General features: G+C 37.9%; 1 protein-coding gene across 6 annotated transcripts in view; it reads left to right on the forward strand.

The window, feature by feature from the left end:
* DIAPH2 (diaphanous related formin 2) overlaps window positions 1-16,298 on the forward strand; it is a 953,825-nt gene that overhangs the window by 798,155 nt on the left and 139,372 nt on the right. For 5 of the 6 annotated variants that reach the window (XM_036919628.2, XM_057495928.1, XM_036919627.2 and 2 more), the window contains one exon: window positions 7,160-7,255. In XM_036919628.2, the coding sequence (XP_036775523.2) occupies window positions 7,160-7,255 (96 nt within the window). Of the gene's footprint in view, window positions 1-7,159; window positions 7,256-7,781; window positions 7,902-16,298 lie in introns of all 6 variants that reach the window. The other variant, XM_057495929.1, reaches the window with a different exon arrangement.

Consider the following 16,298-nt stretch of genomic DNA (forward strand, 5'->3'; position numbering starts at 1 on the left):
TGGAAACATGAAAAGAAGGTACAACCCATACCTTTCATTTTACTCAGAGATAAGTAGACACACAGAGCCCATAGGACAGCAGTATAGCCTGCCTAGCTCCTTAATGGTCCCTGTGATCTAATTTCAGGATGAAAGATTGGGAAGTTGCCTCTGAATTGTTATTTCCCAGACATGCCCATATATTACCGTTTTAGCAGCTAAAAAGCATTACCAAATTTCTCCTTGATGTTCTTTCACTCAGTAGAACAGATATTATAAGTTGTAAGAAAACACATTTTTCCATGAAATTAAATAAAGCTATTTTCTTTTTCAATGGAAAAAAACAAACACTTGAATTTTTTTCCCTGAGTTAGACCAAAAACTGAAAAATAAAAACAGCTACTCACTGCTAATCACATCTAAATAAGAATTAATGGTACTATAAACTTGGAAATTCTAAATGAACTGTCAACCTCACACAATTCAGTCATAGGCCAAATTTCACTGAAATTCATTTAAAATGAAGAATAACTTCTTTCAAATGATCCTGCTGGCTTCCTTTTTGTTTTAGAAATCAATTTTATGATATAAATAAACCTTAATTCTTTAGGGTTAGATATTTCATGGAAATTGCTCAGCTCCTTTGAAAGTTATCATGGAGCAAATGAAAAAGTAATGGTGGATTGAAGCCTACATCTCTTTCCTTTAATACACCAGTGGTATTTACAAACACATAGCTTTTTTTTTAGATAATTATTTTTTATTGAAGGGTAGTTGACACACAGTATTACATTACATTAGTTTCAGGTGTACAACACAGTGATTCAACATTTATATACATGATAATTCTAAGTACCAGCTATCACCATACCAAGTTGTTACAATATTTTGACTATATTCCTTATGCTATACATTACATCCCGGTTGCTTATTTATTTTACAATTGGAAGTGTGTACTTTTTCTTGGTTGTTGTTGTTAGGGCATCTCTCATATTTATTGATCAAATGGTTGTTAACAACAATAAAATTTTGTATAGGGGAGTCAATGCTCAATGCACAATCATTAATCCACCCCAAGCCTAATTTTCGTCAGTCTCCAATCTTCTGAAGCATAACGAACAAGTTCTTACATGGAGAACAAATTCTTACATAGTGAATAAGTTACATGGTGAACAGTACAAGGGCAGTCATCACAGAAACTTTTGGTTTTGCTCATGCATTATGAACTATAAACAGTTCAAATATGAATACACATTTGATTTTTATACTTGATTTATATGTGGATACCACATTTCTCTCTTTATTATTTTTAATAAGATGCTGAAGTGGTAGGTAGATACAACATAAAGGTAGAAAACATAGTTTAGTGTTGTAAGAGAGCAAATGTAGATGATCAGGTGTGTGCCTGTAGACTATGTGTTAATCCAAGCTAGACAAGGGCAATAAAACATCCACGTATGCAGAAGATTTCTCTCAGAACAGGGGGGGTGAGGTTCTAAGCCTCACCTCTGTTGATCCCCAATTTCTCACCTGATGACCCCCCTGCGACTGTGCCTGTCTTAGGTTGTTCCTCCCTTGAGGAATCTTACCCGTCTCTGGCTAACCAGTCATCTTCCAGGGCCATACAGGGAAATGTTAAGTTGGTAAGTGAGAGAGAAGCCTTATTGTTTGAAATGGTTAGCTTTTTATTTCTTTGCATATTTATGCCCTGTGGCTTCTATGCCCAGCATTTGTCTTGAGGTATCTTTACCACTTGGAGGAGTTATGATACTCGGTAAATTTGATATGAGGCACGAATTCTATTTAAGAATTCGTTGTAATTAGGAAGGAAGAAGAAAAGCTATAGAAGTAGCAGGCGGGAGAAAACATGGGAAGATTGATTATTTCTTTGACATATCTTCTTGTAGAGTAACTTCAGCATGTATGGGTTTTAAGCTACTACTTAAATTGCGCACACACATTAACATAATAGGAGTATAGTTACATAACCAAAGCATATCTGTAATTACCAGCCATCTCCAGTGAAACCAAGAAAACCAGTTAGGCACCCTAGGCATTTGTGAAAACTTATCAATGATATGATGGTTATTATCTAACTGAATTTGAATAGTTTGAGAAAAATCAGACAAATTAAAACAACCCATTCCTGGGCACTGTTCACATCCCATATGTTCTTTTAACAGTAAATAGTCTATAGTTGTAAGATTTTGGAGCACTACAATTTGCACTTCTCCTAATTCTTGGTTGAGTTCCAACAGTATAGACCCAGTCAAATTTGTTGTTTTACTGTATGCACAGGCCAGCTTAGATATCTCCTTCATTCCCATGGCAAGTCCAGGAGCTGGTGGGATGAGTGCATCTACAGCTGTAGCAGTGCGTGGATCTTTGTTGGGGTTTTTTGATGATCATCTTCTGGCATGAGTCTTCCCAAGAGTGCTGATGTTGGAAGTTCTCTTTCATATCGTTTCTTAGTTCATTTTCGGGGTAGCCAAATTAGGCTTTGATCCTCTGTATAAACACAAACAGACCCTTTGCCTGCACTTTTATATGTCCTTTATATCATTGTGTAGAACTCATTAGAGGTCACCACATAGGAACTGCATTTTTTTTTTTAATCATTAATCTACACTTACATGACGAATACTTACGAATACTTTGTTTACTAGGCTCTCCCCTATACCAGGTCCCCCCTATATACTCCTTTACAGTCACTGTCCATCAGCGTAGCAACCTGTTGTAGAATCACTACTTGTCTTCTCTGTGTTGTACAGCCCTCCCCTTTCTCCCACCCCGCTATGGATGCTAATCTTAATACCCCCCTACTTCTCCCCCCCTTATCCCTCCCTACCCACCCATCCTCCCCAGTCCCTTTCCCTTTGGTACCTGTTAGTCCATTCTTGAGTTCTGTGATTCTGCTGCTGTTTTGTTCCTTCAGTTTTTCCTTTGTTCTTATATTCCACAGATGAGTGAAATCATTTGGTATTTCTCTTTCTCTGCTTGGCTTGTTTCACTGAGCAAAATACCCTCCAGCTCCATCCATGTTGCTGCAAATGGTTGGATTTGCCCTTTTCTTATGGCTGAGTAGTATTCCATTGTGTATATGTACCACATCTTCTTTATCCATTCATCTATCGATGGACATTTAGGTTGCTTCCAATTCTTGGCTATTGTAAATAGTGCTGCGATAAACATAGGGGTGCACTGATCTTTCTCATACTTGATTGCTGCATTCTTAGGGTAAATTCCTAGGAGTGCAATTCCTGGGTCAAATGGTAAGTCTGTTTTGAGCATTTTGATGTACCTCCATACTGCTTTCCACAATGGTTGAACTAGTTTACATTCCCACCAGCAGTGTAGGAGGGTTCCCCTTTCTCCACAGCCTCGCCAACATTTGTTGTTGTTTGTCTTTTGGATGGCAGCCATCCTTACTGGTGTGAGGTGATACCTCATTGTAGTTTTAATTTGCATTTCTCTGATAATTAGCGATGTGGAGCATCTTTTCATGTGTCTGTTGGCCATCTGTATTTCTTTTTTGGAGAACCGTCTGTTCAGTTTCTTTGCCCATTTTTTAATTGGGTTATTTGTTTTTTGTTTGTTGAGGCGTGTGAGCTCTTTATATATTCTGGACGTCAAGCCTTTATCGGATGTGTCATTTTCAAAGATATTCTCCCATACTGTAGGGTTTCTTTTTGTTCTATTGATGGTGTCTTTTGCTGTACAGAAGCTTTTCAGCTTAATATAGTCCCACTTGTTCATTTTTGCTGTTGTTTTCCTTGCCCGGGGAGATATGTTCAAGAAGAGGTCACTCATGTTTATGTCTAAGAGGTTTGTGCCTATGTTTTCTTCCAAGAGTTTAATGGTTTCATGACTTACATTCAGGTCTTTGATCCATTTTGAGTTTACTTTTGTATATGGGGTTAGACGATGGTCCAGTTTCATTCTCCTACATGTAGCTGTCCAGTTTTGCCAGCACCATCTGTTGAAGAGACTGTCATTTCGCCATTGTATGTCCATAGCTTTTTTTTTTTAAACAGAAAATCTAGCACATGCCTTCTCAACAGGGGCACTATCATGCCCAAGGTGATGAATTCTTGGGGAGGTGGATAGAGAAAAATCTTAGATAGGGTTTGTGGAAGGCTACAGTACATGACCAGATACACAGCATATAATGGGGCGATTAGGGAGATGTCTAGATGTCTAGACTCCCACAGAGGAGGGGAAAACAATAATGAAAACAAAGCAAGATTGAGAAACAGTGTTCTAGTATATTTTGATAAGTGTTTCCACATGGCAACCACTAAATTAAGCTAAGGGGTTTATTTTTAATCACTCTCTACTTTGTCATATTTGTTTTTCCCTTATATTTAGTTCATACACAATATAATAGCATTAAAGAATTTTAATGAAATGGCATCCATAATGTTGTTACTTATAATTTTTTTCATATTTGCATATTATTTATGTAAAAGCATAAATACATACTGTTTTGCATTCTGTTCTTTTCATTGGTATACATATATTCATCTTTCTACATAGTCTTTATAATGAGTTTCTATGAGGATATATGAAATTCAGTTATACTGCAGTTCTCTTCTGATTGTACTTCTTTATCTCTAAAAATTCCTTCCATGTCTTCTTTGCAGTTCTGCCTCTCCTGACTGCCTATTAAATGTTGGGGTCCTCAGGAATTGCATCCTACAGCCCCCTCCTCTTCTCAGACATTATCTCAAGGGAGTCTCATCCATCTTCCAACAGTACTCAGACCTTTACCTCCAGCCAGACTTCACTCCTGGGTTCCAGACTTGCATTCCCACTTTTTACTGCATATCTCTACCTAGCTCTTCTTCAAAGACAAATCATCACATTTTCTCAAACCTGTTTGTTTAACCCTGGCCATCTAGACTCTTTCCCTCGCTCTTGATCTCACCCTCCAGCCAGGTCCTATTGACTGTATTAATATCTTCGAAATATCCACCCTCACTATTCACTCAGCTATCCTTTTAGTTCGGTCCTTTATTTCTTACTTAAGACAATTATACTACACTCCTAAACACCCTCCTGCCTTCTGTCAGGCCACCCTTTGAGTCATTGTCCATAGTACTGTCTAACAAATCTCTCTAAAATGTAAATCTGATCAAGTCACGTCCTATTGTTTATAGCTGCACTGTCCAATACAGTAGCCATGAGCCATATATAGCTACTGAGTACTTGACATGTAGCTAATCTGAAGTGAAATGTGCCAAAATATAAACACGTTTGATTTCTAAGACTTAGTCTGACAACAAGAATGTAAAATATATGAATTTTTTGTGTCTGTTGAATTAAATATTTACTTAAATATTAAAGTTAATTATAACTGTCTCTTTTAATTGTTTTTAATATATGGTTCCTAGAAAATTTTAAATTATTTATGTGACTCACATTTGTGGCCTGTCCTATATATCTATTGGAGAGTGCTAGCTAATAGGATTGTGCTCACAGATATCATGGTCTTTGATTATCTGGCCACCATGTGCCTACTCTCCTTCGTCTTACACTAGCTGTCATGCAAAAAGGGTTTGCCTTGGTGTCAAATTGATCAGAGGTCATACTGGGGCGCCTCCACATGCCAGCTGTGTGATCTAGAGCAAGATGCTTAAGCTCTCTATGTTCCAGTATCCTCAGCTGAAAAACAGAGATAATACCTATTTGAATGTGTTGTTGGGAGGATTAAAAGATATAACAAATGTTAAGTGTGTACTGCATAAAATATAATTCTCCCAGGTCTGTTCCAGCCATGCCAAACTACTCTCAGTTATTTTATTTCTTTTGTAAAGAGCAGGTGATTGTTCAGACTTAATATTCCTACAAGTGTACAATCCCCTTTCCCTGTTGAGTCACTGGGGTTTCACTTTCTTTTTATTTTTCCTGTTTTCTCCAAATATTAGGGCTGAGGACCTCTGTGCTTCTCTTTATTTTTTCATTCAATATTCTCTCCTGGATAACTCATTTTAAAAGAGTAAATGTCGGTAGCATTGAAGAAATCTCAAGTCAAATGAAGAGCATAATCAAAAAAAATTTTAGCTTATTCTTGCCCCATAAGAGAGTATTTTTCTTCTGAGATCTAATACCCCCATAGCCATTTTTTAAACAAATTAGGATCAAAATTTAACTTTGGAATAGCATCAGAAACAATTTGATTTCTTTCACCGCTCCCTCTTTTTAACCCTCCTGCCCACAAGTGTCCTCTACTCTGGACCCACACAGTTAGCCACCACTTAAATTCGCAACCTAGTTAGGGTCCTTTTCATCCGCTAGGCTGCATTGGGAAGAGGTGCCTCAGCTCACTGTGGATTACTCACAATGTAGTAGAGTGTCTGGCGATGGTTACCTGAAGACGAATGTTCTAACAAATCTTAAAAGTGTTTTTGATGGCCAGAATTGTCAGCGGTAAGAGTAGGGTGAAATGTTTAAAATGTGTTTCCATTAGGAATTTCTATGAACATCTTTTTAGTGCTCTGCTCATGGATTCTGAACAGTTCTTTCCCATAGGGAAAGCTTAGAAACACAACAGCATTCTAAAAGGGATTATGAGAATCTGGCTAATGTCTCTCAAATGTAAAATGTGGCCTTTCAAATGATGTGGTCACCTTTTCCTTCTACAATGTCAGCATTTCGAAGTAGGTAAAGGATATAGATTAGGTAGGAATTGAATGCTAATGTGTTTTGCAAATAGTGTCTTTTGAGATAATCGCAGATGATGGTTGAATGCTGAAGGCATTAATACAATCAGTCTTTAACCTTGTGTAACTCCGCTTCATCAAATCGCGCCCTGTACATTGATTGCATTAAGCCGGGTCAGTGGTTTCTTGCTTAGGAATATCTTATAAGAATCTTAACAGGAAGGCAGCAGTAGCTGATCAGCTACTGTTTATTTGCATACTGAGCGTGTCATCAATAATACAAAAGACAAGGTCTTTAAGTTGAAAGAACAGTGGGATTGGCATGAATTTTGCTTAATGGTGCATAATAAGCGAAGTAGTCTGTGGTGCCAGAAACTGACAGGATCCATTATGTTAAAACAGATATATGTCTTTAATTTAGGGGTATTATGTAAATCTGACAGGAGTTTTTCCCTTTATTTTCCTGTAGTTTAACTTTCATTGCTCCAAGATTAATTCTGATCTCTCCCTTCCTCCAGAGGGTGATGAGACTGGCGTGATGGATAATCTTCTAGAAGCCCTACAATCAGGAGCAGCATTCCGAGACCGCAGAAAGCGGATTCCAAGGAATCCAGGTAAAACTCATTCCAGCTCACATGGTATTAAAAAATGTGACCACTTAGAGCGAACTACAAAAAAAAAGAAAAAAACCTTCCCCGTGAAGATTTTGTTTTTTAAACAGTTGATCTCAGTTCCTGTGTGAAGTCTCAGCAGGCTTCTATAACTATGTGATCACAGGTTTCACCTTGGTAAAAGTATCTTCAAATAACTGTAGACTTTGCCAAAAAAATTCAGAAGCAAGGCCCCCCCCTCTGTGTTTAATAGAAAATATTTTAATTGTTGTTTTATGAGCATGTGATTTCGGTGGACGGTGGTGTAAAACCATAAATGTAATTAAATCATGAAAAGTAATTGGCCCTAAGGATGTCACATTAGCTATTTACAGGTAAGGAAATTGAGATAATGCTTCTTTCTAGAGGCTATTTTGGCTTTGCAGTATAGTCCATTCTCCATGTTAATAAAGAGAGGAGAGACACAGTAATCCAGGATCCCCAAAAGTCCCAAATCATTGAAACCCCTTTTTTGGGTGTTTTTGTACAGAACAAACCCAGACTATGAAAATTGATCTTGGGAAGAAACAACTAGAGAAACAAAAAACTTCCCTCACTCAAATGGAGCTAGAATGTTGTCTACCCCCTCTGTTCATACCCTGTGGCTGAGGTAAATAATAGCTCCTCTCAGAATAATCCAAGTAGGTTGAGCTATCCACTTCCTCTAAGGAAGTTTTATGTTTTTAATTCATATCTTTCTTGAAGAAGAGGAAGAAATTAGGTGTGTTGATGTTAAAAGTCCTCTTCATGGACTGTAGAGCTAGATGAAGGAGTAAATGAAAAAAAAAGGAAAATGAATAGTAATTGTGTAAACCCTACTTTGTTTAAATTAATAAGAGTTGCCTTGAATAGCCAACAATTCAAAAATATTCTGTATTTGGACTGGAAACTGTCATAAGTCATTGTGTTGCCTTGGCAAGCTTTTGGCAATGGTGAAATTCATGGCAGCAGACAGTATCAGTTTTATTCATTTGTCACATTTGGGTGAATCTTGATGGGTAGATTAGACTGAAGGTAAGATTTGGTTGAGATGAGAGAAGTGTTTCGGTTGGAGTATGAGACTCCTTTGTATGTATGAAGGCATACAAAAAGAGTGGGAGACTAGAGAAAAGAAAATTAAAATCCCTGTTTATATGTTCTTATTAATTTTTTAAGGTAATGTTACATAGCGGAATGGTAGGAGCACTACTAATTTGTGACTATAAGCCAGCCATTCTTCCTATCCTCAGTCCTTATCTGTCAAACGAGATTGTTCTACCACGCTATCAGAGGCCCCTTCCACCTCTTAAGGAAAATAGAAATGTTCACTGCTCTTTCTTGAACTATCAGAGCATTAATAGGCAGTGAAAAAAACAAACTGAAGGAATTTTTCTATCAGTTCAGTTCTCTGTTAAGGAGCTGATAAGTAAAAGCATGTTATTTGCCCTAAAAAAATGACCATCATCTTCCTGGGCTGTTTATTTTTAAAATACATTTGCTAAGGCCCCTTGTCTGATTAGTCTCACACCTCATAGTGACTCCAGGAAGACTGTACAGAGAGAGAGAGCTCATTCCATGGGTTTCTGTTGAGTTTGGTACTCAAGGGAATATAGTAGTCAACTGTGAAACACCAAGAATATATTCACAAGCTGTATAATTTTGTAGTACTGATTCCAAGTAATCTAAATTGGGATCTCCTTCACTTTGTAGCTAGAGTGCCTTGCCTCCTTGAATGAACACATAGGGTCAAAAGTATCAACTCATTTAGCCTTTTAGTCCCAGGTAGCAGCAGCCAATGCAAATGTCCAGTGGTAAAAAGAAACTAGAAGACAGACAGTGGCAGTAATTGGTAAAGCATCTTGGACAACAGAGCTTGAGGTGAGGGAGAGGGGAAGACAGGCACAGAGTTAGTGGGTCTGGCAAAAACTCCCATCCTCTTGCCTCATTTTAGAAGCCACAGAACCAGCACTTGTCCAGATTTTCTCCTTGTTTCTGCCTATCCTAGCTAGATCATCTTTTCCTACTGGTCCCCTTTTGTTTTCACTTTCGTAGGCACCTTATTGGGTTCTTTTCCAAGATCCCACTGACTTTATATTGTTACACTTTCCCTGCTCAACACCAGCATTCTTGCTCCTTTTCAATAACCTCCATTTCAACATGATGAGATAAAAGCAGAGAAGCCAAATTATAAAGAAGACTGCTTTCTCCAAGTAAAGTAAAATACGAGAAAATAGCAACAAAAAAAAAATCTAAAATCAGAGTCAACCACAAATAGAAAAGATGTACTGCTCTGCTTGCCATCTCCATTATCGTCACTTACAGATGGAAACTACAGCATGTAAAATACAGAGCTCTACAATTGTGCCTCTAATTGCAGTGTTTTCAATTCCATATTTAAACAAAATGAGGTGATAGTCTCTATTCTTCATTAGAAAATCAAAATGTTAATAAATGGTATGATTAGTTGCCTAAATTACGTATCTTCCACATTGAGCCTATGTCCCCTTCCCAAGAGCTACCACATTAGGTGACTCAGAAGGAGCTCCCAAATACTCCCTCTAGTCCATTCACCTGAGTGTGCTGTTTCAGTTAAGGGCACCAAAAGACATTTCAAGGGAGACTATCATATCAGGAATGATATTGAAAATAATAATAACTGGTATAGCATAGGCCCCAACCAGTCAGAATGTACACAGGCAAAAAGTAGCCACTGTGGTTGGACTAGTGCATACTGGCTGAATATCAACCCAGATTATAGGCTTTACTGATATCAAACTCAGAGATTAGCAAATGAGCCCCCTAAGCATTCATTAATTTATTGTATATCTGTTCTGTGAAAAGTACTATGCTAGACATGAAGGAAGATGCAGAAATAATTAAGAATTCCTTAGGTGTAAGAGCCTCGTGTCTTGTAGGAAAGATAAATAGTATGGAAAGACTACAGAATAAGGTAGATGATAATAGGTATTATACAAGAGGTGTTAATAACATACTATATAGTTCAGAAAATGGAAGTATCACACTTTATTGGATATATGAGAAAAAGAATCATGGAGGAAGAGACTTTGAAGGATGAGTATGGATTTCAGCAGTGGAAGTTGAAGGCAGGGAGAATGGGCATGTTAGTCAAATGAAATGTCATTAAGAAAAATACAGAGGTAAGAGTGCAATGCATTTTGGGAGAGTGACAAATAGTACAGCCAGTAAGAAAATAGGCTATATAAAATGTAAAAGTATGGAGATAATTCAGAAAAGTAGGTAGGTGCCACATCATAGAGCATTTGAATAAAAGACTAAGGTGTTAGCATATAATTCTTTAGGCAATGAAGATATATTGAAGGATTTTTAAGCAGTGGACGAATATGATCAAAGCTGTGTATTAGGATATTTAATCTATGGGAGTGAGAGAGATGAATTAGGATTCTAAAGTCGTATTCTTAGTCAAAGAAAATAATTTAGGGGAAGAGAAGTGGCCAGGAGTCAAAGATAATTCTAGGGTTTTGAGTTTGATTAGCGGGGAGGGCAGCTGGGTTACAAGAGAAAACTATTAAGATCAGGAAAAGGAGTGGTGATAGAAGATAAATTCAGTTCAGGGCACATGAAACTGAAAGTGGTAGCAGAGCACTGAGGTCAAGACATCCAGAAGTTTCTTGGAAATACGGGTGTAGATTTCATCACAACAGAGTTGAGTTCCCGAGATACTGATTATAGTGTGGAAGTGGAAGATATTGTTTGAGAGGTTATTAACAGAAAAGAGATCCAAAAAAAGAACCTTGAGAATGCCTCCACTGAGGGACTAAAAGTACAGTGAGCAAAGATGGTAGACTAGGAGCAGTTGGGCAGTAGGAGGAGAATCAAGGAATTATTGTTCTAGAAGCCAAGGAAGAGAGAGGTATTAAGAAAGCAGAAAAGGTGGGCATTTACTACAGTGACATGTGATGTGGTGGAATTGAAAAGGATAAAAACCTGTGATTTGCCATTCGGGAGCTTTCTAATGACTTTTTAAGGGAATCCTTTTAATATTCGGATGGAACTGGGAGCCAGAATTCAGGAACTAAGCAGTGTGTAGATGGTGAGACTATAGGGATTGATAGTATTCATTCAACAATTGAGCAATTCTCTTGAATGTCACCTGGGTGTCCTGCACTGGGTTAGGTACTGAGGATGCAATATCAAACAGGACATTTGCCTCAAGGAGCTCACATACCATTTGGGAAAACAGGAATTCAATCCATGTGATATAATTACAACACAGTCATATATGTGCCATAAATGAGATTGGGGTGCATGTTTGTGCAGCACAGGAGTTAGAGTAACTTCCATCTCACCCCCTGACCTCTTGCCCGTGCATCCCTTGAATATGGACTATGCTTTCTAGATGTTTGGTGGGTAAAAGAAGAACCTCAGTTTTCCTAGTATGGATCTATCACCTATGAATTTTGCTTAATCTTTCCGAACTCTGTTACAGGCCTTGTTAGCACTTAAGGTCATAAATTCCATGTGTTTACACACCACTTTGTAAAGAGTTGCCCATCAGTATTCCTGACTTTGTCTTATAATATCAAAGGTAAACTTTGGAGGAAAAAGAAACAACTAACGAAAAACCTCACAGGAGTGGAACCCATACTTTAAGTATAAATACACAATGCCACATCTGTTTTATTACTGAATAGCTCTAGGTACTTAGAACTTGCTTCTCCTTCCTCAAACAACTTCTTCATTCCTTGCTCACTGTAAGTAAATATAAACAGGCCTCTTAGCAATAGATACCTAACTTAGCTATTTTGCCTCCGACTGGATTTTGATATATAGTTCTAGACATTAAAACACACACACACACACACACACACACACACACACACACACACACACACACAAGAAGCTTTATATAGAAATGAAACCAAGAAGCAGAGGCAATGTAATTTGGTGTTAGAACCACACAGGGCACCTAAGAAAACTAAATGAAGAAACAGAAGAAATTCAGGACACATGATCCTAGTTTATGGATCAGCAAGGTGACAGTATAAATGAGAAGGTATAGTTTACCATTTGAGAACAGGTAGAGGACAAGAAATAATGATATTCAGTAGAGGGAAAAAACACACTCTAAGTGTTCAGGAACATTTCTTTACAGTAAAACAAAACCCACATTTTGCTAGGCCTCTCTACCTCACATAAATAACAGAACCCAAATTCTCCCAACTCTTGTCTCCATATACACATTCAGAACCTCAGCTCTCCCCTAGGGATCTCTGAAATATTTCTGGAAGTTCTCAGGGGGCATTCACAAACGTAGTCACCTGCCACTGTTCCTTTACCTCCACCTATAATGCCATGCATTGCTATACCTGATGTTTGCTACAGCAGCTGGCACTCCTGTACCTTCATGATGCCAGAGCTTGATAGTGGTTAGTAGCAAAGTGAGGGAAAATGCTTCCCTCTTCCTGTAGCATGGCACTCCAGTGTACCAAGCAGGACTGCTTATGCCTCAAAGTCTTACATACAGTTTTTAGAGAAACAGGTTCAGTTTTAAGTATAGCCTTCTTGATCTCCACAAGATTTGGCTGCATAGAGCAAGACTAAAAGACAAGCCCATGACAGATGCTATGTAGTACATGGTATCACATCTCCATTTTTGACGACCAAGATTTGTTGGGATTTTGTGTTTGTTTTTGTCTTATTATTACCAGGTCAAGCTGATAATTCTTTCCAAGGTATTTACTGCTTTCTTGCTTAGATGAGTTCTTTCCCATGAGGTTCCTCAGTCTCTATTTTATAAGTGTTAGAATCGTAGACTAGCCAACTAAACCTGTAGTACAGTTATTGCATTGTAATATGCAATTCAATCTAGTAAAAAATAATATAATCAAGCCAATTAACAAACAAAATCATAGCAGTCATCCAAATTGATCAACTACTAGGGGCCAGTTAACAGTACTAGAGCCCTGGAGTGCAAAGATGAATAAAGTCTGGGCCTTGTCCTCAAGAACTCAAGAGTCTCATGTGGAAGAGAGACAATGTACACAATTTACCTGCCTTGACAAAAGTATACAAAAAGTGCTAAATGAGCAAGTAACTGCCTAGAGAATTCAAGAAGGGTTTCATGACAAAAGGAGCATATGAGCTGTGTTTTGATGGAGGAATAGTGGTTTGTCTGGAGGAAAACAGGAGAAAATAGGCATTTCAGACAAAGGAAATAGCAAATACATGCAATGGAAATATGGAAGGCATATGATGGAAGTTTGGTATCATGATATGGTGGCAGCTATGAAAAGTTCATTGCAAAAAAGAACCAGCAGAAATTTTCAAATAGAGGACCACATAACTACACACATACACAAACACACACACACTTCAGGAAAGGAGTGTTTCTTTTTCCTCCAAAGTTTACCTTTGATATTATAAGACAAAGTCAGGAATACTGATGGGCAATTCTTTACAAAGTGGAGTGTAAACACATGGACCTTATGACCTTAAGTGCTAACAAGGGCTGTAACAGAGTTCAGAAAGATTAAGCAAAATTTGTAGATGATAGATCCATACTAGGTTATGTTGAGGTTGGAGATAACATATTTGGGGGACATTTACATATATGTGGTTATAGAAACCTTGGGATCACCCAGGAAGAGTACGTCCAATGAGAGGTAAAGAAGGCCAAGAATAGTGCGTTTGGGAATTACAGTTTTTAAGAGGCAAAGAGAAGAATCGGTAAGAGACACAGAGGAAAATAAAATGGTTAGAAAGGGAGGAAGAGAGCAGCAAAAAGTGATACCTGGAAGACCCAGGGTACAGAGAATTTCAGAATGGAGAAATCAGCAGGCTCACTTCCTGCAGAGTTAAGGAAAATGATAATTGAAAATAGACCAAAGGGTTTGTCATCTAGCAGGTAACAGTCGACTTTCCCCAAGCAGTTTCAGCAGAACAGTGAGGGCCAAGAGGCAGGTTCTAATGGATTGAAAAGTGAAGAGTATCTCCCGTACCTTAAATGCTGGGGCTTGGGGGAAAGAAAGGTCATTAGAGAATGAAAAGATATGTTGTGTCTCTTCTAGAGATTCTGATGGGAAACTCTAGGCACTTTCAAGGGTTTTGAGTGGGGTTGTCAATCAAAAATCATTATGTCTAGTTTTACTTCCAAATATGTGGCTTTTTTCCCTCTTAATTCAATTTCATTTATTGAGCATATACTATGTGATGTAGTTTAAATACTTTAACATGCCTACTGCTTTACAGTTAACAAAGCACTTTCTCAACTATTCTATGATATGTAAATCATGCCCATCTAATGCAGAGTTTTCTATTCTTACAAGCTAAAATGAAGAACATCTGTAGCCCATACAGACTGGGAACAGATTAAGGGTAGAGGAAAGATATTCTTGAATTAAGTGGGTACAAGCAGGGGGAGAGGTGGGGAAGGAGGCAAAAGGGATGGAACCATCTTCAGAAAATCTTTGTCAACTTTAGAATTAACTGGTTTGTGAGTGGTGAAAGTCAGGGATGGGTGGGTTATAGGATATGTGTGATTCTCTTGAGAAGAGGAAAGGAGGTTGGTAAGGAAGAAGCACATTAAAGAATCTTTAGGCCAGCCACTTATGGTTCTCAGTAATGTTAGCTTTGTTATCTCTTGGCAGTAAATAGAGGGTGAATACTAGGTATCATGGAGAATTGATCAACGTTCAGGTGACAGTTAAAAATACAGGAGTGGGTAAGATAATCCAGGGAAAATGAGTAGAACAGTGGGCAAGAGAGAACCTTGGAGAAAATAAACATTTGTGGCATTGGTTCTCAGCCCTGGTTTACCCTAGCGTCCCTGAGGTACTTCTAAGAAATAACTACATCCGGTCTGGTTCTTCTTTGAACCAGTCAAATCCAAATCTAAGGAGTCAGAGCCTGGGCAGTAGTATATTTTAAAAGTTATTTAGGCAGTTTGAATGTGCCACAAAAGTTCAGAACAACCACATTATAGGACTAGCTAGAAAGCTGGAGGGCATGAAAGAACATGAAGGGGTTGGTTCTGGAGGTGTGGGGAGAAAAAAATGAGTGTGGTATCACTTCTCAAAGAGAAAATGCTAAATAGCACCAGATGCAGCTGAAAGGAGCAATCAAATAAGGACTGGGAAGGATCCATTGGATTTAACTATTAGGAGTTCGGTGGTGACCTTAGCAAAAACAGTTCTAGGAGAGTATGTTTGGCGGGGTTGAGAGCAGGGTAGAAACCACATAGCATTGAGTTCCAAATGCTATTCATTTTTAAGATGACTTTATTTAGTCTTTTTTTTTTTTATCACTTCATGTGAGTCTTATGACGAAGTATGTACCTGTATTAGCTATATAATTTTTGTTTTATTATTTTTTCTTTAAGAAAATGAAATTTTCCTTTTGGGACAGACATACGCATGTATTGATTAAGATCTAGGTTTGCATTAGAGAAGCCAGAAAAAGAAGATTGCTGTGTAGTCTCTCCTTGATTATTCTTTGACAACTAGAGAACAAATTGAACACAGACCATTTATGCCCTATTTATATGCAAAATTGTTCTAAGCAAGCACTGATGGTGTTCTCTATAGAAATTTCAATCACTTTTGCTTGTCTGGTCTCCTACACAGTATAATCAGCTCTGCTGCACATTTCTTCACAGGTGATCTCTGCAGGGCAGTAGGAGATAAGGTCAATTTCAGTTTATTTTTTTATGAGAACACAAATTTCACAGGCTTCCTTTAGATATTAAAATATGGGATAAGTTAGGACAAGCAATTCTTATGCAGCAATAAATTTCTCTTAGTAGTTTTAATTCCACGTCAAAAATTCAGACGTGTTAATGTTGATAGCAAAGCTCCTACAACCACCTGCTTATTTACAAACCTTCAATCCAGGAATAAATGGTTAGGACTCTATATGTCAGGTGCATGATACTACTCTAGTATGAAAAGACACTGTGCATTTGTAACTATATTAACCAACGAGGTATTCATCAGACTGTCATAAGTACCTTAAATTTTTTGGAAAACTAATTGCTTTCAAAATGAAAGGG

The sequence above is a fragment of the Manis pentadactyla genome, chromosome X (assembly GCF_030020395.1).
Source record: "Manis pentadactyla isolate mManPen7 chromosome X, mManPen7.hap1, whole genome shotgun sequence".
Classification (NCBI taxonomy): Eukaryota; Metazoa; Chordata; class Mammalia; order Pholidota; family Manidae; genus Manis; species Manis pentadactyla.